At 46.4% G+C, this 23253-nt stretch overlaps 2 protein-coding genes across 2 annotated transcripts in view; both read right to left on the bottom strand.

Moving 5' to 3' along the window:
- LOC144128027 (alpha-tocopherol transfer protein-like) overlaps positions 1 to 23253 on the bottom strand; it is a 50942-nt gene that overhangs the window by 16185 nt on the left and 11504 nt on the right. Inside the window, exons 3-5 of the mRNA XM_077661079.1 lie at positions 8022 to 8165; positions 6445 to 6696; positions 1776 to 1969 (exon numbers count right to left, since the gene is read on the bottom strand). Coding sequence (XP_077517205.1) covers positions 1776 to 1969; positions 6445 to 6696; positions 8022 to 8151 — 576 coding nt within the window. The 5' untranslated portion in view covers positions 8152 to 8165. The remainder of the gene's footprint in view (positions 1 to 1775; positions 1970 to 6444; positions 6697 to 8021; positions 8166 to 23253) is intronic.
- LOC144130160 (uncharacterized) lies at positions 9831 to 12535 on the bottom strand. The gene has a single exon (XM_077664166.1). It carries the CDS (start codon positions 12374 to 12376, stop codon positions 10067 to 10069), a length of 2310 nt encoding a protein of 769 aa, XP_077520292.1. The 5' UTR covers positions 12377 to 12535; the 3' UTR covers positions 9831 to 10066.

The raw sequence follows: 23253 nt of genomic DNA, 5'->3' as shown, positions 1-23253 counted from the left end.
AAAAAGCCAATTTTTAAAAATGAGTGATCACCTTCCCTGAAACACCTAGTACATGTTTAGCAGTTTTTCGTATTTCCCGGCATTGCGACATTGTGGCATGATGACGTCATTTATCTCAGGAAAATTCTGGACCAATTATATCACAAGAAAATGTCAGCTCCTCATTAACCTTCGAGACCTGTGCTGCTCGTTCAAATCTCTTGATGCAATGTGCATTGGAGCTGAGACAGTTCAGAGTCAGCGACGCAGGTGTGTTTTCGGCAACCGAGAGCATTGCTTTAGAAGTGTGTTTTGTGCCCTGAGGTACCCAGAAGATTAATATATATATATGTCTCCAACATCTCGCGTCCATGTCAAAGGGAAGCCGGAGCGTAAACCTAGACCAGTAGTCTCTGATCGCACTTTTGCGTATCTCTGTTTCGAAACTATTTATTTTTGTGCTGAACGTTTTTAGCAGCGCTGAGTAGTTCGTGTGAATGCCACGAGCGGCGGTACAGTCCGCTAATCTCCGAGTTTTGGCTTAACCGGACGATTTGATTTTGGTGCATGGTCATATGGGGAAGATCGGAACTAGCATGATCAACGACCTCTGATGCAAGTGGATCCCTTCTCGTGCGAATTTTGCCCCAGATTCTCTGGCTAGGCGTCATGGTTTCTTTTTTTTTTTAGTTCTCAGTCATGGCTAGTTGCCGCTCTGTTATACTCCGTTTCATACATCAAGTACAACGCTGACAAAGCTAGTGCATTTGTTTGCGCTGCCTGCATCCGCAACCAAAAAGTAGTGCGTTCCTTGTGGAGAGCGAAATAGTGAATCCTTTGTATGCAGGCTCACTAAATGACACATTTGTCATGAACTTGATCAAACAGACTTTTACTGCTGACGTCACGCTGTACTTTTCTCTAGCCTTAGACCACTCGGGCACAGAACAAGCGCGGAGTAATACGCCTCCCTTTATTTTCCCGTCCGGACTATTTCCGTACATTTCACAGCGTTGCATCCGATGTATGAAACGGAGTATAGATCATGATGTACACGTCTGGCGGTTGCAAATTATAAAATGGGTGCACGCCGTTCACCGCAAGCAGCGAAGAAGCGCCCCGCGTGGACACCGCGTTACGTGCCGAGCATGGAAGTGGTGCAGTCGAGTAGTGGGTACTTTTTCTCATCCTTCGGTGTTATCCCTTCGCGGAGTGAATGGTTAGCGCTCGCATCTAGCCAAGTGTTGAAGGGGAGAGAGCGCTGGGAAGGGCGGTCGCGAAGTGAAGCGGTGCGCAGGTCAAGGAAGCATGGAAGAACGATCGACTCGGCTTACGTCACCGGGGCGCTAAGGCGGCATTTCAAATGGCTTTCCTGCCTACATTACTCGGAGCTCGCCCTGACTGTGAGCTAACTTTATGCACAGTGCGCTCAAAAGGGCCTTTAACGCAGGAGGAGAAACCTGATGCTGAAATGGCACACACGCGCAAGTTGCCGCCTTCGGAAAGCATACCACATTGGGCCCTGCCGCTAGTTAACGGTCTGACACTAACGGCGCATGAGCACATTCGAATTGTGAAGCTCAAAATCCGTACACGTGTTCCTATTTAAGCATGGGAGGAGAAGCGTACCACTATTGCACGTGCTCTAATCTAAGCCTCGTGATTGAGATAGATGCTGGCCACTTGGCCGTCACTCACCCTCTTTGGTACGCTGTCGCTCAAAAGGTGTCCGGCGTTTATAATGTTCAGTTCACTTACTCGGTGCACGAATGCTGCAGAAATAGTGTCGCACTTGCCTGTATGATACTTAGGAGCCGTTTGATGACCGAAGGCGTGTAATGAGCCATGTGGTAGACGCCGAGTCCCTGGACGTTTACTATAAACACGAATCCCTTAATTTGCGCTTCCTGCTGAAGAAGGAGATATTCCAAGTGAACGCAGCCCGCTCTGAAGAAATCGTTCAGCGAGCAGATGTCGGCATTCCAAGCTCCTGAGGAAAAGAATATCAGCATGCACACAACTGATGAGGATAAATTTAGCGTACAGAAGAAATAAATTGAAATAGAAAAACGCGAAGTTCTATACATGATTATTTTTCAGTGTTGCCCGCTGATTATATTTTATTTTCCGGATAAATGTACCACCAGCTGTTCTCTTTAGATTTGTTTACACGCCGGCAGCAGTACAGCCTGCCATGCTACCAGTGTAAATTAGAATCCTGAGTTCTCCAGTTCTGCGTATTGAACAGATATGTCTGTTTATTGTATGTGATTGAAGTGTTAGTAAGAAATACGAGCATTGATTTGTTTTTAAAAGCAACCCTTAGCAGAAACCCTACGTCCTAAGTATTTCCTTCTTTGTTTTCAACCTGCTAATATTTTGATGCAATTGATTAATGTGTTTCGCATTATGAGACCGCATATCTGGGGCCGTTGTCCTTTAGATTGTATGGCTTTGTCATAAAGAGGCAGAGACGTGCTTCCTCCCAACCAGCGCACGCATCTAAGAGGCCAAATGTACAATCCGTTGCAACCAAAATCTGATCTTGCGTGCACGGTCGGCTGTGTGCATCTCTCAAATCTGGGCTCCGCTATCACGCCGTGAAAATGATAAATTACTGAGGCATATACACACACAGATTCGTTGTGTTGTAAAACGCGTTTTTTCTTCATTTATCTTCCATGAAGCAGCTTCAGAAAAAAATTAATAATTACCTTATTTATACCTGAAAACTGGCACCAAGAAGCACAGTTTCCTCCTATAAACAGGTGATCGGAGGCATCTTATTGGAGGCAAAAATTACATCAAAATCACATGAGAAAGGTCTCTGCGATTATTCATTATCGAATGAACCGTCGCCACCTTTTTTTCTCCTTTTTTGTCTGTGATACAAAAGAAAAGGCTTTGCTTGCGAGCGAATTCGGACGCTTCACTTCAAAAAGGCTTTTTTGCAGTGCAAGCTGCCATTATTCGTTGAAGCAAACCGCACCAACGAAGCTTCTTTCATGCCGTTGGCATTGTAATAGCAGCTGTGAGACTGAAAAGACGTTTGTGCAGTCGAAGCTAAGAAAGCGCGCATCCTGGCAGGTGTATAATGGGCACGGAAATAACGATAATACTGCGAGGGCACATATTAGTGAAATCGGGTAAGAACTGTCTAAAACAACTAAAAAAAGCGAACATTTTTTGGATGACGAAGACTTCGTAGGTGGAGCCTACCTTTTTACCTTGTTTGTGCAGTTATACTATGCACGATAGCTTGTGTTGTTCCAGTGCTGAAGCCTGGCCAACAGATGATGGACCTGGCTTCGTATCATTCTGCGTCACTGACATCCTGTGTGGCTAAGCTAATGGAGAAGCTGGAAAGTGAACGGTTATCGTGGTGGCTCGAAGACCGCAAGGCACTACCAACATGTATGACTGGTTTCCGCCTAGGTTCAAGTGCGCAAGATAGCGTCTTGGACTTGGTAAGCAACATCGAACATCAGAGTGCTTTCGGCCTTTCCACACCTGCCGTTTTCCTTGACGTCACAAAGGCTTATGATAGCTTCCTTCAGAGCTCAGTACTGATAGTTGGCAAGAAGTGTGCAGGGCCGTCTGCTAAGATCCTTTCACTCGTTTGTCTGTGAGCCTGCAATTCGAGTGCTTTGTTTGTTTGTTGGGTTTAATGGCACATAGGCAGCTAAGGCCATCATGCGCCACGCACATCAATTCGAGTGCGGTTAGGGAGTGCTATAAGAACCGAAAGGGATGTATCGCGAGGTGTGCCTGAGGGAAGTGTTCTTTCCCCGCGATTTTTAACGCTGTAATGGCGGGTCTCCCCGATTCAGTGCAGAAAGATTACAGGCATCTGCGTATGTCGATATATGCATACGACATTTGTCTTTGGTTTAGCGGCTACCAGCATAAGCGATTAGCCTTGATAGCTCGACAGGCCCTACTTTCGGTACAAGATTGCCTTCAAGGTGTTGGATTGTCTCTATCAGTGGACAAATCCGGCTTCGTCCTGTTTCCAGGTATAGGAAGACATGCGCGATTGAAGATAGACCTTGGTCGCTCTTGCAATCATCTATTCAGTCACATGCGCTTTTTGGGCATTATTATTGACTCCCGTCTACAGTGGCGACGAGCTGTAGAGTCGAATGTCTCGTCTCTATCTTCGCGCCTGAATGTAATCCGTAGAATTGCAAGTAAGCAATGGGGAAACCACTCTTCCTCAATTGTGACACCGTCCTGAAGAGCTGGTGATTAGTCGCATAACGTAGGAACTGCCTTTAATTTCCCCCTCGGTATCACAGCTTGACCGCCTTGAAATTTTGTACAGAGAGGGCCTAAGAAGAGCCCTTGGAGTTCCGCGGGCGGCAGCGAACAATGCATTTATTCATGAGTCTCTACCGAAGCCTCTTAGCCTTATCGCTTCTCAGAGACTACTAATGCAGCTTGGTCGCCTCGAAGAGACGGCAGCTGGGCAAGCCCTTCTGCAGCGGCTCCGAAAACGATATCAGTCTCGAGCCTACATGGAACTTAATATTCTTAGTTCCCTAGAACTTGATGTTCGAGGACGAAGCAAGTGGTGGTTGAAACCACCCTGGTAATTTGCGAGCCTCAACTGTCGGGTCCTTATTCTTAACATGCGCGCTAAGCGCAGCTATCCTTTGGCGGTAACGTCTTGTCTAGTACTCGAACATTTAGAAACAGAAAATGCCCGTGGACCTCAAATTTTCACTGATCGATCTGTGGATAAAGCCAGACGAGCTAGCGCAGCAGCTTTTTATATTCCTTCTTTGAACACTGAAGCCGTGCCCTGCACAACGGCCGAAAGCGTTGCAATTGAGGCGGCTTTACGCCAGGTAAGGCCTTGCCCGGCTCAACATGTGATCCTGACGGATTCAAAATTTGCCCTTCAAAGGCTAGAGCACGAGTTCCTTACTCATGTCTTGTCTCAGCTCTCTACGCATGGTGCAAAATCTGCACAGCGGAGGCTTCTCCATACCATCCCAATGGGTGCCCTCACATATAGGCGCCATAGGCAACGAGGTGACGGGCAGTCTCGCCCATGCAGCGCTGTAAGGTAATTCGTCAAGAAAGGTCCCTCAAGATGCCAAGAGACTCTTCAGAGAAATGGTGCTCGGCCATTTCAGAACCCTGTGGAGTTCACTCAACAAGCCATGTGTGGCCAAGGGACTAAAAAATTCAGGGCGCACTGTGTTGACCTAAAGTGCAGTGAGGCGAAAGCCTTTTGTTCGGTGTTGCCGCTTGTGTCACTGATGTGTAGTTAAAATGTTAACTAAGTACTTTCGTTTGTCCGCATTCTGAGACTCCAATAAAGCGAGCGCTAGGAGCGAGGTTGCGCGGTACCCGAATCGGTCGACAGCTGCGAGGCGTCTGGTGCGAGCGCGGCGCGCGGAACGGCGGCGCCAGTTCGCGCATGCGCAGTGAACTGTTAATGGCGCAACATGGCCTCCGAGATCACCCTCGCGCGCGCTATTGTGCGTGGGTGTTCTCGAAGGCCATGGACGCAAGAGCATAACGGACGGACGGAGCATGAGCCATTAAAGCTTTCGCCTTAAAAGATCTCTGGCCACATTGCTACATCGCATTCGCACGAGCGCTGCTCGTACCTCTGCGTGGATGTATAACACGAGTCTTACGTCGTCTCCGCCGTGTTCCACATGCGCTTTGTGCGACGATATGACACATTATCTTACGTGCTGTCCAGTTTACAACGCGGAAAGGTGCGTGTTGTTCGCTTCCCTCAAGAATACAGGTGCCCCTCCTAGTTCCCTTCAGGACATTGTTGGCCCGTGCGGAAAATAGTCTTGTAGAAAGGAGGCTTTACACTTTCTTTTAAAGTTCCTACAGGACTAGGATTCGGACTCCAGATGGTAACAGCAGGAGTTGACTATTCACTGTTATAGGTGATTGTGTATAGAGCCATGCACATCAGTCAGATGTCAGGTATGTGCCTGCTTTGTGGACCATATTCAGCATTGAATTGTCTCTACGGTGTAGCAATTGCCGGCAGAATCCTCAAAGCTAACCCAACCAGTAGCTGCAGCAACCTCAACCTCCTCCTAGCGGATCCCCTCTATCCCTCGCTTCCGAGGCGCTCATCTTCGATGGTGGCCAGGGCTCATAGCAGCCTCCTGTGCGTGTGCACTGCTGCTTTGCGTATGCCAGCAATGAAAAATCAGGATTACTAACAATTGAATCATTGTACCCCGATGTCATTTGTGAAGAAAGCCCAAATCTATCACTCTGGGTCTAGCGGGAGCAAGGTTATTTTGCATAAATAACTCATTGCGCGGCAAAATCCAGCCACATCGGCGAATAATCAGTTCGCACTGAAACAGGACCGGGGAAGGCTCATACAGCTGTACGTGTGTTTGTATCTGAAACTTTGCACAGTGAAAGGAAACGTGGGTAATGCTGACAGGAGATGATGAAAGATTACAGCGTGCTTACCGATGTTGAGCATGGCTACGGCCCTTCCTTCGGGGTCTCTCTCTCGTGACACCGTCAACAGACGATGCTTGCGGCAGGTGGCGTCGAATGGAATAGACTGCGGACTTAGGCCTTGAAGCACCTGCGGGTGTTCTATACGAGCCTTGAAATACTTCTTGACGTTCTTGAAAGCGCTGTCCACGTCGTACTTGCGGGCTCGCAAAAACTTGATCAGAAAGTCCTCATCAACGGGGCAATCCAGCTGAGGTTCACCTGTTGGGTGCCATATAACGGATAGAATAATTAATTTGTACGCGTACTGTATGGTTACAGAAGGCTATAGCGAAGTATGGAACCTGAGATCAACAGAACCAAAATCCCTCGACGGCTAAGCGGGAACATTGCCACGTAGTTGGTTCACAATTCAAGAGTTCAAGAAGAGATATGTACAGTCCTACACACACTTGCCTAGATCGCACAGTGTGCTGTCCATTTTTGACAATCACCGCTGCCTGGCGAGCCTGATACAGATTTACAGACATGAGGAGTGGAAAGCGATCCGTGGGAACGCATATGTACAATGCGCTCAGGTTTCCAGTTCTAGGCTACCCGTAAAGGACACAATGTAGTCGCGGTCGAGTGCACGGTTTCGAGCACTCTAGATAGGTGTGTGGACGCCTTTACTTAGCATTTCGGCGCATTTATAAGTATGAACTGGAATAATAATAAACGCATAAAAACTTCGGTGCCATGCGCGGAATAGGTATCGGATAGTGGTCGTTGTTTATTGCAAGAGGGAGGGGCGGAGCCAAAGTGGGGGCCTTTATTGCGACTTTACGTGACGAGTGTTTGAGGAGTTCTTACGTTCGATGGAGGCCAATTAGGTGAACGTGAAAAGTATGTGCCTTTGAGACAACAGATATATGAAAACATTAATTTGAAACCTACCTGTTTAATATTCCTTACCGTTGGGCACAGCACACAAGAAAAAAAGTTAAGGCTGCATACCTGCCTCATCGTTTCTTTGGCACAATTTTCGCGTCGGAAGCATTGTATAGGTTGGGTATTAGTAGTAGGTTGTCTTAAAATCGATCGGGGTCTTATAATATACTGCACATGGGCTAGCTTTAGACGAATTTGAATATTACTAGGTCCCACCTTCCTTCACCTCGTTTTGACCATTTGTAAGGAAAAAAAATAACAGCAGATCTAAGATGGTTGGCCGGGGGGGGGGGGGGGGGGGGTATAGGCCGTCTTTTTGTTGCGTTATTTTACTCTGAAAAGCGAAAAGAGCTCTTGCATGATCATTACCTTAATATTATTTACACTGGTTGCTTCGCAAATTAATAGTTAACTTAGCAGGACTGCAGTGATCTGAGAAGAGCTGATCAATGGAAATGTTCACCACATCGTATGTAGGCTAGAGAATGACTAGTGAATATATACCTCGTTTGGCTCTTTTCCCACTACCGAATATCACGTTATAGAACAACTTAGCTGTAGCTGATTGTAGTTCCTTTCTTTTTATTAATCGTCTGTTACAAATATACTAGCTCTTCGCTAGCATGAAGCCGGAATTATGTGGAAAATGTGCCTACCTGCAATGAGCTTGCGTAGCTGGCTCAGAGCAGCTTCCTTGACGTCGGATGTCTCCCCCAGCTCCCGACGCGCGACGTCCATCAGGTCCTCCGGCAGCGCAGGTTGGCGTCTTTGAGGCTCATCCGGCATCGCTGGACTGGAACCTGTCGTGAAGAAGTTTCCTTGTGATTCACTCGGTTGTGCACCGATTGGCTCGCGCTGTTTCAGGCACAAAATCGCTCTCTGCTTATCATAGCAGCGTAGCTACAGTTACCCTAGAATTAATGATTGGCTTCGTCTTACTACAAAGAAAAAGGGCTAGGCGTTCTGAAAAAAAAAAGGCAGACCCACATCGAAAGGATCATTGCGCAACTCTGACTACGCATACATTAGAGAATATTAGCGTAGCACATACCATCTGTATCTACCGCCTACCTCGGCAGCCAGTCGCCAATGTGTACGCCTGCCTATTCGCGGCTGGAGGTCACAGTACTTTGTGACGGTAGGCGGTATACGCTAGGCTAAAATTCTCTAATACTGAACTTTTTGCAGCGATAGCTGTTAGGCGCCCGTGCCTGGCTTTCTCGTCGCCGTCGTCGTAACCGGTCGGGGCGTAGCGCCCATCGGTTGCCTTCGGTCAACCTGGGTCGCATAAGCCTACGGTTGGCTCTGTTTGGAACAGCCACCTGCGAGTGCAGGGGTGCATCACGTGAATATCGCGTTGCATAGTCCTAACCGTCCGGTGAGTTTTTTATTGCAGCAATACTAATTAGGCTACACTCAAACAAAGCGAAATTCCCAGAAAGAATAAACGGAAAACACGCGGACTCCTGTGCTTGTATATAATAGCAATTCGACCAGATGTGACTCAAGGCATTTGAAGGACAAATTCCGAGAGGTGCCTTAATTATCAGCGCATTCATTGCTGTCTGAGAGCACAAGGAAATAAGTGTTTGTTTGGGTGAACGTGGAGCAGATACATTGTGTTCTATTCAGTACCCCTAGTTCTCTGTAGTTCGGTGTCCGTCTTGATTTTCATAGAATTAAAAATATTTCACCCCCTTAATACGTGAATATGATTCAGAAACCGTTATTAACGTATGCAGGTGACACAAAGAATAGAGTTGTTTGGGAAGAAAATGCTTTCTTACACGGGAGACAATAAGCAGCATCATTATGGGTATGGGTCGTAAGTAGTTATCAGGAGAGGCATGGTCGCAGTCTTACAATAGGTGGACACCTGGATCGTCGAAGTGTTTAAGAAAGAGGTGAAAGGGGCCAATATTTTAAATGAAGACAGCGTGTATGCTTACTGCCCATGAGTTTCGCTACCTACACAGCATACCGCAAGACGGCCACTGTAAGCGCTCAAGCGAAACGTGCGGAAGAACGCCTTCGATACACTCCTGCGCAGAAGCCATCGCCTGCGCCCCCATCGGAGCCATGTCTGCCAAGCACGGGATGGCATCTGCGGCGTTGCGGCGTAGTGTCTGCACTTCGGCCGATATACGTATAAGCTACACCTGCGGAGGACCGAATGCAAAAACCCGTCAAGTGCGCCTTCCCTTTAGGGCCATGTATGGCACTCAACAAGGACTACCCAGCGGCGTGGCCTTTTCTACCGTCCTGTTGACCTGTCAGTGCCGGCCGGACGAGTTAAAATTTAAGCAGACGAGCGAATCAGAACGATGGGTGGTGCCGCAACTTGCGAGCCGAAGAGCACAGTTAAGAACTCTCGGCGTTATATGGTCGCTGTGATGAGCAAACATAGCGCCGGCTTCTTGCGGCGGCGATTGGCAAACTCACAGGATGACGCTTACAGGGTTCATAGCAGTTTTAGTTGAAAAAATTCAAGGGTTTTCAAGGACTTTCAAGGCCCTGGCATAGCAATTTCAAGGACCTCAAACGATGTTGTGTTTAGCAGCTCGGACCAAAAAAGAAATTCTTCAACAACAAAATCATTCATTTTATTGAAAAAGAAAAAAGAAAAGAGGCATATACCACCTTAAAACACATATAAGTAAACACACACACATTTCCTTGAAGCACACACTCGTTAAGCATATCAAGAAAGCGCTTGAAGTTTTTCTGCAATCGCGCGATCAATTGCTTGAAGGTCCTGCATCTTTTCTTTCGCAGTTTTTCTAAGACTGTTTGATTTCACAATATATGTGATGTCATTTGCTGCTTCAGCTTTTTTGGAGTAACTGTCTGCAGCTGCCGTCAAGTCGACAATAGTTTTTTCTAGTTTCTTTTTCTTGTGTCTGTTGGCTTCAATTTCATTTTCAATAAGGCTTCTCTTTGACTGCCTCAACTGCTGAGCTTCTTGCTGCTTCTGCTCCTCCAGGTATGCTTGGTACCAGTTCCATGCGGCTGAAGTAGATGTCCGCAGCTCCTTTGTTATTGCAACTTTAAGGATGCCTCCCGCCTTATCTATGACATCGCACACAATTCTTTGCCACACGTAAGACATTTCCTTCATGTTTTCAATGGAGATGTGGCAATTAATACTAAATCTTCTTTCTACAGTAGCTTGACCATGACTTAAAATAAGCAGAACTTTGACCACACCCCAGAGGTTTGAGCATGAAGAACGGAACTTCAAAAGATTGCAAAAAAACTCATCCAAACTTTTAGAATGCTTCTCGAATGATCCAAGGGTGTGCTTTTCTTCCTGGAGCAACTCTGTGTACTCGGCGAGAACTGCATCTCGCTGGTGCTCGCTCAACCGGTTTGCTTCAATGAGGGCACCAAAAACTTTCCTGAAGCCTGTAAGGCACTCATCCGGCCTTGAACACATCCGCACAGGATCTAAAGAAGAGAGCGCCCTAACAAGAGGGTATCTTAGTGAGCTTTTATCCAATATCTTCTTTGTTGCATTAATCAGAAACTGTTTGCACTCAATTTTAAATGCAAACACATCCTTTGCACTTATCTTGACAGCTTTCACAACTTGTTCTGCTGCATGACCAAGGTCTACTTTTTCAAGGAGAGCATGGTTCTTTGGATCATCGATGTCAATCTTCAAGAGGCTCAAGATTCCAGCAGACGCTGCTACCACAGAGCACCTTACAAACCTTGTCATTAGTTTTCTCACAACACTTTCAAGGTCCTTTGCTAAAAAGAACACCAGAGGTTTGTCACCTTGGTATTCAGTCAAAAATGGCTTGAATATCATTGCAATTCCCAGAGCAAATTGAAGTTTTGCTGGCGTCAGCGGATCAGCGCAGGCATCACACACACGTTGGAATGCAATACACTTAGGCAAACTTACTTGTTTCACTCTGGTACATTGCACATACTTGCTCACATGGGGCCACGAAAGAATGGCGCGCTCAATAACAGGTACATTTTCAACCCAGCGATGCGAGACAAAGTTGAGAGGGTAGGTTGTCTGGCCAGTAACAGAGGCAAAGTCATCTCTCCGTGCAGGTGCATCGTGAAACAGGCCACTTAGGCTTGAAAGGAGGGTATCCAGGCACCACTTGCTGGCACCAACACCTGCTCTGTACGCATTGTGCAGAGTGTGAAGACCACAAGTCCCCAACTCCAGGCATTGAACTTGATAGTTGTTCTGAAGGTGACTTTGCAAATTTTTGAAACATTTCAAATTCACATTGGGCCCATCCATAGACAAGTGAACTATTTTTGAAAGTGGCAAACAATCCAAGGCATTCAAAAGCTTTTCCTGGATGTCTTCTGCCCTACTGTGTCCCATGAAGACTGATGTGTAGTACCTGGTAGTTACACGTTCAGAAACGGCGTCCCAGTACCGCACGTGGATATCCATCTGCTTCCGCTGAAGGTAGTCGTTCAATGACTCATCAAACAGGACAACGTAAGAGCCGCACTGCTCTATTTCGTGCTGCAAACACGAGAGAAAATACAGCCGCAGGCCGTGATAAAGGACGTACGCGCATTTCTTTTCACCGCAGGAGAAGGCTTTCGCGATTTCGCTGTCGGGAAACATGTTTTGGAACAGTTCCCCTGTGTGCGAAGACGAATTGTATGAGTAGTGGGAAGCTGCCACTTTCAAAGTCCACAGTACCTCGGCATCGGTCACAAGTTTGTTCATACCGCACGCATGACGCAAGTCTGATGACACTGAAGGCATGGCGCTTTCCGGTCGCTCACTGACGGTAGCCGCCACGTAGTTCCGAATCGAGTTTCCTTGCGCTCCATTTTGTACATTTGCAATGTGCTTTGCGCTTCTCATGTGGCTTTTAATTGCCGACTCGCCCATGGAGGAAACATCAAATGCTTTACAACACGCCCTACACTTTGCGCAATGACAGTCCGAGGGATCCGGAGCAATCCACTGCTTATAAACATCATGGTCCAGCCAGGACCGCTGAAACTTGCACCTTCCTGGCATAGCGGAAAAACTTGGGAAGTTTTCTTCACAGCCCGTGAACCACGCTAACCACGAGGAAATGGTCAAGAAACAAGTACACTGGATTGACTTGGATTAGGACTTGATGAATGTGGCCAGACGCTCTGTCAATTCCGTTAAGCCTAGCCGAGCGTAAAATTCAAGGACTTCCCAGTACCTAAAAAAATTCAAGGGTTTCCAAGGCCTTGAATATAGCGTTTTAAAAATCAAGGGTTTTTAAGGGTTTCAAGGACCGCTACGAACCCTGCGCTTAGTTATCACGGGAGTAGAACAATTTTTGCATGTTCGATATTTTGGAGCCACGCTAATGCAGAAAACTTATTGGATATCGTTTGGGCACAGCTATGCATGATGATCGCATGCCCATCCTACGCTGGTGGAACTTGTAAATATATAACATGTCTCCCGACAGTGCGCCCTCATTCGTGATAACAATATTCAACCGGACGGGAACGTTACAAACGCAATCAGCAGAAATAACAATTATGCGGTCAGGATGCAACGATATAGAAGGGAATATCTCTATATAGTTTCAATCCACGTTATTAGACGAGTGGGACACAATTGGAAGTAGCTTGCAGAATAAGGCACCTTTTCTATTACAACTTTAAATATAAAGCTTGTAAAACAGACAGGGGCGATCGAAGATCAAAGATTGTTTCTCGTATTCCACCAGCCGCTACGTTGTTTCCGTTTTCCCAAGGCTTGGTGACTTTGAGGCCCAAGGCTTCAGGCCAAGGCTCCCTTGTACGCATTCAAATAATTGCTGGTTAATACCAATGTTCCTCGCGCATTCATGGTCGACAGCAGGCTACGAGGCGACCATTACGGCAAAACGAAAAAACGGCAGAGTATTAGCAAAGCTTGAGCAGCTCCATCACTGAGTCCGTTTCACTGTTGGCGTTATTATCGAACAGCTAGCCTAACACATGTGAAATTTAGCCTTGAACTTCCATTACTTTCTATTGACCGTAAGTTCTCACGCATTTGTCTTTTTCGTAAAATTTACTACCACAACCCTCATTTGAAAGCTACCTGTGTAAAGTCACCGTCTTTCATATCACTTCGCACTGACCGCAATCGAAAAGTAGCTGTTCCCCACTGCAAGACAGTGACCTACACAAATTCCTTCCTAACTAAAACATGCAATGACGGAAATAATATTTCACTGACAGCCATCTGTATCAACGACTCTGCGCGTTTTAAAGAAAATTAATCAGGCTGCTGGAATCTGAGTAATCTCTTGCGCTTCCATACATGGATCTGAATTCACGATATCTTTGTTTTGTAATCTTGTTATTCACCACTGCAACTTGTACCCATTGTTTGTGTGTGCGTGTGTGCGTGCGCGTGCGCGCACGCGCGTGGTGTGTGAAGCTTGCTTGAGTACCACTCCTATGTATCGCGTTCCCTCTTGAACAGTGTGCTTTATTTTTTTACTTCCCGTGAATGCCCCCACCCTTCTGTAATGGAAAAGCCCTGACGGTAGAATAACTGAAAAATGAAACAAAAGAGCATTCAGCCTTGCGCAATGTGTCTCAACAAAACGAAGAATCTGCTCGTAGTCCGGTGACAGGATCGTTACCGCATCGCCTGTAATCAGCCAGCGCGCAGCCGCCCCAGATCAGCGGACCACCGTCTAGAACCTCTTTCGACTGGCAAGTGCCTCATTTGACGGTGGTCGAAGCTGCGGCACAAATACAGGGTTTTAAAGGAAGCGGTTCAAGCAACAATGGTGTAAGTCCGAATGACATTCCTCTGTACTCTACATAAGCTCGGCGAGATTGCATCGTCTGTCCCACGAAAGTCAGGGGTCAGCGTTACCGTGCGATGCTCGACGACAGTCGTGTATCCGCAAGAGTTTCATCCCCGAAACACTCGAGGCCGTCTGGATGGACGCTCACGCCGTGGGAACGCCATTTACCAGCCCGCTTTTACTCCCAACGCACTAGGAACGCGCGCCACTTCGCAAGCCGTCCCGACGGCTGGAAAGCTTGGACTGCAATTTTCGTGGCTTTACCCGCGCAGAGAAGTCCAGGTAACATCGAACGGAGCATTTTATTCGCATGGAAGAAACAATTGCTCCTCAGGTATGCGTTAGGAGCACAGTTCCTTTTTTTTTGCCGTGTAGCTCTCCCTTGAAAGTCTGATCCTTTTAATGGCTTTTCAAGTATGGAACAGAAGTAAGCAAAAGTTTTTGCTGAATGCGAACTATGTTGTCTTTCGTACTGAACTAGTGTATGTACACACATAAACTGACCGTGACTCATCATTTTACCAGATTAGTCAAGTGACTCGTCATGTTACCAGATTAGTTAAGTGACTCGTCATGTCACCAAATGTTCTTAAAAAAGAAATAAAAAATCACGTGATAACATTTCTCCGCGTTTACTTATTATGGGCATGCCATGCGTTCCTTTTTTATTGATGTCGCACACGAGGAGCAAACTTGGAGCCTCATGATAGACCCTGAAAGGCGAAGACTGCAAGATGCAAGGCTCCAAGGTGCAACGCTGCAAAGTGCAAGCCACAGCTACGCACCTTTACCAAAAAGCGTAGATTATACGAAACCTGGGCATAACACAATGGGTGGCACCGCATGCAGATGCGCTTAAAGAAGTCTGTTTCTCGTCTTTCGCTTGCAAGCTTTTTCGATTAGTCATTGCATTTTCTTATTAAACCCTTGAATTCCCCAATCTCGCATGAATCAGAGAAAAATATCATTACCTCCATATTAAGCTAGATAATCCAACCACATTCAGAAGCCAATATGAAAAGTTTGCTAGCTACGCTAAAATTTCAGAGGTTGGTATGTGACTATTTTGGAACAACGGGCATTTGTTCTATTTTGTGCAGTAAGTTAAGCTTAAGTTCTTCGAAAGACCAATTCGAAGGCCTGGAACCAATTCCTAGGTCCACGGACAGCAGTCATTTTTTTTTTCATTCACAAATGTATTCCCATTATTACTGTCAAAGATGTCAGAGAATGAGAGACATGAAGTTAACACTGGTTGGAAGTCGGACATTCGCGCCCGCTTTTTTTTTTTCACCCAGAGTAATGAGTACATGACGAACATGTCGCAAAAACAGGACACTGGGGGGTTAAAGGGATAATGTTACTTTTTTTTGTTTTTCGCTAATACCGATTATATGGACTGTGAGACCGTTTCTGTTCCCTTTAAAGGCACGCTCTCGGCACCAGATTCGCTTTCGCTGCAGTGGTTGTAGAATTTTCTAAGATTTCCTCAATGAGCTCCCAGAATACGATGACGCCTTCAAACGGTTGCCGGATACGTGACTCTGCATTTGGTGGACAACTATAACGGCTGTGCTCGTCACAAAGGGCGCCGCCGAGCTTCGTTTATTTGGGGATTCTGTTAAGTTCGGGAAGTCCACAAAATGAGCGGAAGTGTAATATTGGCTGTGTTGGATAAAACATCATGCAGGCGTGCCTTTAATTGCGTGGTGTGTGCAACAGCGTTGACGCATACATCGTACCGTGCGTCCAAGCAAAGACTATGATGTGATGTTATGTTGTTAGTTGTTATTCCGCACCCATACCCCCGTGAGTGCATTCTGCCGCTTGAATGCACTGAAATTCGGGCACATTTGCTGAAGAGAGGACATGGTACACCAGCCAAACCTCCACGAAGCCGATGCAGCCCTAGAAGCATACGTGCTTAACAAATTTGAAAGAAAAGGGCGCAAGAGAAAGGGTACGGGATGTCCAGCAACGCATATTAATGTAGTTTATACATACTTAACATTACTCTTTCAGGGGCTTCGAGCTACTGTTGTTTACTCGGCATCTTCGCTCACTGACGTTACTCGGCATCTTCGCTCACTGACATTACTGCGTCATTGTTGTGATCATCATTCCAACTACGTTCACTGCAGGATAAAGGCTTCGCCTACTGACCTCCGATTAAGCCCATACTGCGCAACTAGCGGCCGGCCTGGCCGTGAAGACTTCCTAATCTCATTATTGCCACCAAACACGTGGCCAGAACGTGGTTCTACAGAGAGACAATACAAACGAGAAAAAGACATGAATGTCTGCACGGGGCTGTATACGTATGTTAAATGGTCCCAGGCTTGTTTTAGGGAACACTCATCAGTAAGTTGCGGGTTTTTCATGCTGGTAAAATCACTGCGCGCCTAATTCAAGGTACCAACGGCCGAACGTCGCTTATTGTTCTTTACATTTCGTTCTGCCGACCGTCTCCGACCACCGCGTCCTTTTACCGCGATGGCTCGTTCGATATCAACGCCTGCCTGCTTTCTCCGCGATTATCCGCGATAGTGAGCAGAGTGATGAGCTAGGCGTGCGCCCACACGGCGTATCTGCCGGGCGCCGGCAGCGTCACTGTATGCCAACGCTCCCCCCCTCCTGCAGTGAAAACAGCTCGCTCGCACCTGCGTGGAATGCTGGTGTCGCGCCCGCACAGGGTGTTCAGAGCCGCCTGTTGTCGTTTGGCCGATTTCCCACTGCTCTGTCGACCAATAAATTAGACTCGTTGCGGCTTGTAATAGCCTGCAGCTTTTGTTCCCACCGGAATCAATTTCTAGCTGCTGCAGAAAACGAGTTCATCGGAAGCCGCAGAGCCCAGAAAGGAACCACCTGTCGACCTTTAAACGGGGCCGCAGCTTTGCTTCCGTAGTAACCACCTGTGGGGCACGGCACGCATTTCCCAGGCGTTCTACATTTCGTTGAAAGGGCGAGGCAGCTGCGGAAAGCGTTGATCAATAACAACCTCGCGCCTTTTTTTCTTTTCAGGGCGGTCGGAAAGGAAGCAGAAAGGCGATACTGCTAAGATTGCATGCCGTGAAGTTCGTTTGCTTCGATACACAGGCCTCGTTTGCGGAGTTATTCGGAACAGGTCGTTCTAAAACATTGGCCTAAGCTGTGCGAAGTTCTGGCTGCTGCTCTGTTAACATCTAGAAAATTCGAAACGGTGTTTTAATACGCATTGTGGGCAAAATCAATTACACTATTTGACGTCATTCACGCGGTAGAGGAGCTTCTACTTATTTACCCCCGTTCCTCGCCACTTCGGTGCTAAAGCGCGGGCAGGGCAGAGAATGTCACGTGGTACATGCGGCACGGTGTGACGCGGTGTGATGGACGTCGCTTGGCGATCCGCTCAGGTGCGCAGTTTTCGAATGGCGCAAGAAATAGCCCAAATTTATTCGGACACTGCGGCGAGGGTAATCGCGGTTTCGACAATAATAAAGTGATATGGCTGCTAATATCGGCCGGCTTCAAATCCCGCATTGCATTCAGGCGCCAATCGGCGGCTGCTATAAAGTCGACTGTTACCATTTATTTAATCCCTTTGCTAAATACCAGGATCCTTCTGTTTTCTGGCGTGCGCCCATACCAGTACCACTATGCCGCAAAAAGCCTATTATATATGAAAAAAATCTGCTTTTAAAAATTAGTGGCGGGTTTCCCTGAAACATCTACCATATGAGCTTAATAAAGGTTTCTGTTAATGAATCGCCTATCCTGATTGTTGATGATGATAATAAGTATAACCAACATGTGTGTGGCACGAAGAACTTAAAAAAGTAATAGCATTGTAATTATTTTCAAGGTTGCAAAAACAGACAGCCTCTTAAAAAAAAGCTTGTTTCGCTCCACATTCCCCCTAATCAGTGTGGTAACCTTAAATACGGGACTTTTGCGAATTACCCGAGAGTTCGGGCGAAATTCACGTCACGTTAATAGAATGTAGTTTTGGTTCTGTCTTTAACCTGTCTAAAGTAGCAGCAAACTGAGAAGTAATGGTTATTTGAAGGTGTCATTGAGAAGTTTGTACAACGCCCGCAAAAGTGTGACCTGTAAATCGCGTGTGTTTAAGCTTGCACACCCGCGTGGATTTCAACATGCCAAGTTGCGCGCGCATGACCAGTCACGTTGGTTCATAAGTCAACTTTGATATCAGCCGCGTTCTTCTCGTTCTCTAACTTTTCTTGGGCAAATGCATCACCGTAGAAGTTGTAACTCTTAAACAACAATAAATTAGGTACCGAATAAGGAAAATCACGAAGGTTGACAATTAGAGGGCCCTGCTTTGAACGAGTGGAGGCTAATCACGGAGAAAACGAGAGCCGGTGACAATAGAGAGGAAAAGACGACTGGAAACGAAGTGCAGAAAGTGGAAGGAACACGAGCACGGCCATGGAAGCAGCAAGAGAAGCAAGGAAGTAAAGTTCAGCAAGAACGACGCGTCGCTGACAAAACCACTCGCTCTGCAGTCTTACATTTGGGTTTGCGTTTTTGTTGACATTTATTTATACCAACCTAGCCCGATAAGTCGATGTACGTAGCCCAATGAGAGGCACAGCGGCCCGAAAAAACAAGTTCCTCTTATTGCCTGGTAGAGCTAGTAGGCGATACTTCTTAAATGGATGACTTTAAAAGCTTTGTCTCGGCATGCTTGAAATGCTGAGGTCGTTTCTCCTCTCAAGCTTTCTGGGGCGGAAACGTAAGGTACGCTGCTTGTCGTCAGCTTCTACGGAGGCAGTGACCACATTGCGAACGTTGTTAATCGCGGATAGCCCTTTTTTACGTCGCATGAATTAGGGTGATGTAGGGCGGAAATTTCTACGCTGTTTAGGATAACTTATTGTGCCAGTATTTTTCATGTGTGGACTAACTCTACAAGAATTTTATTCATTTCTCTCACACATTGTTCTTTCACACGAACATCGGACATTTCAATTTTCGCATTAAGTTCGCTACAGAACCTTAAAGGATGAACTAATTGTGAGGTGGCATACATTAACTTTCAGTGGCATTTTCTGAACAATTAAAGCAAGGCTTAACGGCTGACTAATGCCATGTTCCCCCGGCTGCTCAAAACAAGAAAAACGTAGCTGGTCGCAGCCCGTGTGCCGAGAATCAGGTGGTGCTGAAAAACTCGCAGGCCATAGAACTTAATCCGAAGCATTCCACTACAGCATACTTCATAGACCATTATGTTTTCTTAATAATAATAATTGGTTTTCGTTGGAATGAAAATGGCGCAGTATCTGTCTCATATATCGTTGGACACCTGAACCGCGCCGTAAGGGAAGGGATAAAGGAGGGAGTGAAAGAAGATAGGAACGAATAGGTCCGTAGTGGAGGACTCCGGAATAATTTCGACCACCTGGGGATCTTTAACGTGCACTGACATCGCACAGCACACGGGCGCATTTGCGTTTTGCCTCCATAAAAACGCAGCCGCCGCGGTCGGGTTCGAAGCCGGGAACTCCGGACCAGTAGTCGAGCGCCCTAACCACTGAGCCACCGCGGCGGGGCTGTTTTCTTACCCAAAATTTTATATTTGGAATAAAATTATATGCCTTAAAGTGGTATACGTCATCGCTATAGAAATAGAAGTCGCGTGTTTTATTTTTTATGAACAACGAGGAACATGGAAGCTGCTGTCTCTCTCGCTTCAGCTAAGCATTGTTCTCATTTGCCCGCAGCAGGACGCTCAATTACTGCAACCTGTCCACTTCTTGCAAGGAGTGGCTCAGCGCGCTATCAGTGCTGGCAGCGTTTCGGATCATTTGAGTAGCTATCAAGAAGTTATACATTTGGGCCTGGCATCTAATGATTTCAGAGGAATCCAGAGGAAGCTGCAAATAGACTCTTGGTTAAAATTATTTACAGATTTTCTGAATGCAGCAGTCAGTAGAGAGCGAAATTGGAAAGCAGCTTATATTTTTTAGGTAACGTGCTGCGACCAAAAACTAGGTATATAAAATTTCCGGAAATTTTGAATGCCGGCAAAAACGAGGAAAAAAACAGGTGTTTTTTCTGGAAATATGGCAAACATTTGAACAATACCAAACACAGGCATAAAACAGTACGCACAACTGTATTTTCAAAAGCGATGATTTTTTTTTTTGCGTGCTTCCTTGTCGTTAAGTCCTTTATTGCAACACTTTTCTTGATTTCAAAAGTTTTAACTGCACCTTTGGTGGTCTCAGATCATTTAGTATTGCTGATCTGGCAACAGTGTTTGCAAATTGCGGCCTTCCGTAATATTAACGCGCGCTAGTGCGCGCATTGTGAGAGCGGTCCGGCGACCGCGAAGTGAGTTTTGATTCGTGAGGTGTCCTGACTTTTCCTGGACTGCAGTGTCGGCGTGCGGCATCGGTCTTGAATTCCTTGCCATCAAAGCCACGTTGAGACCTCGTTCGAACATTTGGGCGAACTTTGACGTATTTAACAGCTGTAAGGTACCAGCGGTGTGCAGGTTCTGCTGCGCCAAGTACGAGTTTCCGAATGCAACGCGCTTGAGGAGTCACATTGAAAGGTGCCGGAGATGTCCACCGGACATAAGATCCTCTGCATAAGCGGTACAAGACGATGCTTCGGAAACTTCACTTGGTTGCAGTCGCTCCAAAAGCCCATCCGTTGAAGTTGTGAAGTTGGAGAGTTTGTCATCAAAAAATGACAGCATGACGGACAAGAAAGAGACTGGCGGACTAGCCACTCAGAATGTTTCCATACCAACTTTCCTTGACAGAGTGACACCGGAGTTTTAAAACAACCGTGATGAGGCTCTGGCACGCGCGATATACTCTAGTGGAGCACCTTTGTCGCTCACAGAAAACAAATACTGGAGGGAAGTTTTCAAGCTTCTAGGGCCCGCATTTGTGTCGCCGTCAAGGCGTTCGCTTTGCGGCGACTTTTGGAAGCTGAGTACGTCCGGGTGATGACACAAGTAGACGAAAAAATCAGTTCAGCGCTCAGGATCTCGTTGCTTACTGATAGCTGGACCAACGTGCGCGGGGAAAGCTCCATGAACTTTGTTGTGGCCACACCGTACCTAATCTTCTACAGTGCAGTGGAAACAGAAGATCATAGGCACACAGGAGAGTACATAGCAGCTGAGGTTTCAAAGGTAATAGAAAAGCTTGGCCAGCAGAAAGTATTTGCCTTGCTTACAGACAACGCTAGCAACACGAAGGCTGCATTGGCAATCATAAAGCAGCAATATCTCACTGTTACTACGTTGGGTTGCTGCGTCCACGCAGCTTTTGTCTGACATGGTTAAGATGATGACTCTTCAAGAAGTTATTAAAAAGCGAAATGTGTGGTAAAGTCTGTGAAGCACTCTCATGTGACCTCTGCTCATGTCGCGAAGAAACAGCTAGAGTGCTGCGATGGAAATAAGACCACTCTCAAACTGCCTGCTGAAACGCGCTGGGCAGGTGTTGTGACATTACTCGAAAGCCTTCTGAACAGCAAAGCTGCGCAAAAAACTGTGATTACCACTGAACTGGGAGTAGGCAAAGAAATCAGGACAACAGTATTTGGTGAAAATGATTTCTGGAGGGATTTTCAGAGCACTTTTGACATGCTGAGCCCGATTGCTCATGCAATTTCCGAAACCGAGTCTGACAGCGCTCGCTTATCAGACGTTAACGAGATCTTGCTCAATGTGTCTACAGAAGTGGAAAAGGCCCTCCCTAATTCTCTGACAACAAGTGAGAATAAAACTGCAGTGAAAATTCTCCGTGACACATGCGATTTCGTCCTCCGTCCAGCACAAGCAGCGGCAAATTTGCTTCATTCGAGTTACAGAGGACGCTCACTATGTAAAGAAAACGTGCAACACGCCTTTGACTATATCACACAAGCTGCTGAAGCCCTCGGTCTGAGCGTCGGAAAATGGCCTTGAATGCTCGCCGAATACAAGACCCACCCAGGCGCCTGGTCCAGGAAAAGGTTCGAAGACACTGCGAACCACGTCTCGCAAGGCCTTTGTGCTATCGAGCCTCTGACAGCGGTTGCGTCTCGCCCTCCACTGCTGCCTGCTAAAGGAACTGGTCAAGGTTCGGCAGTGTCCACATCAGTAACAGGAATAGGCTCAAGGAGCATAGAGTGCAGAAGCTGGTTTTCGTCCGCTCCTACCTAGAGCTTAAAAACTGTCGTTTGATGAGTGACCATGGAAATGACTCCAGCAGCGATTCGGAGTAATCTGAGCTAATAGCATGTTCTGAACATAGTTGTTTGCGTTATTCCTCTTATCTCCTTCTAGTCAGACCATATCTACTCTCAATGAATTATTTTTAGGATAAAAATTTTGTTGGTATTTTTGCTTAAAGCAACCTTGTGGCAATAAAGCAATGACTTAACCAAAAATGTTCAATAAAATGTTAAAATTATGAATATCATTCTTGGTATGTTGCGTTTCGACATGCGTTTTTCGGAACTGATTCACCTCAGAGATGTGGTGACAATGGCTTCCAACTTGCGACAATATCTTCTTCGAAGTAAGGCACGTAATACGGCACAGTTCCTAATTGATGTTGCCAATAGTACTTTTTGCATCTAATATCACCATGCGCGACTATGAGCGCCATGAGGCGTATACTACTAATAAAAAAAAATAAGCGCTATATTATTTATGCGTAAATTTGATTTGTAAAACGGGGCACTGCAAAACAGTACAGCTCAGCAGTGCTCAATGTGTTAGGTTCCCGCTCGCGACGAACGCAATGCAAAAAGGGCAACACAAGAAAACAGCATGCTAACACGTCTCAGTAATTCAGGCTCTCTTATAAAACGGTGCCACTGGTAATTGCTACCAAAACTAATTACAAGAAAATGAGAATGGCACGCTAGCTGTAACCTTTTCTGCGATTCTTTTGACGCAACCGTTTAGCAGGGTTTTATTGTTCAGATATAAGTTTTCAAGCCATTTCTGCTGATTGTCTTCAGACAGCCTGCTTTTTTCTGATTATCATGCCTTGGGGAAAAAACCAGAAAGAACAATTGTTTTTCCAATATTCTCTGTTTTTTTCGAGCCCTCCCATCCCTACAAAAACTAATAGCTGTTCGAGTGTTCGAG

This window comes from Amblyomma americanum, chromosome 4 (genome assembly GCF_052857255.1).
Source record: "Amblyomma americanum isolate KBUSLIRL-KWMA chromosome 4, ASM5285725v1, whole genome shotgun sequence".
Classification (NCBI taxonomy): Eukaryota; Metazoa; Arthropoda; class Arachnida; order Ixodida; family Ixodidae; genus Amblyomma; species Amblyomma americanum.
Note: the sequence above shows the minus strand (reverse complement) of the source record. Positions and strands in the feature narration are given on the sequence as shown.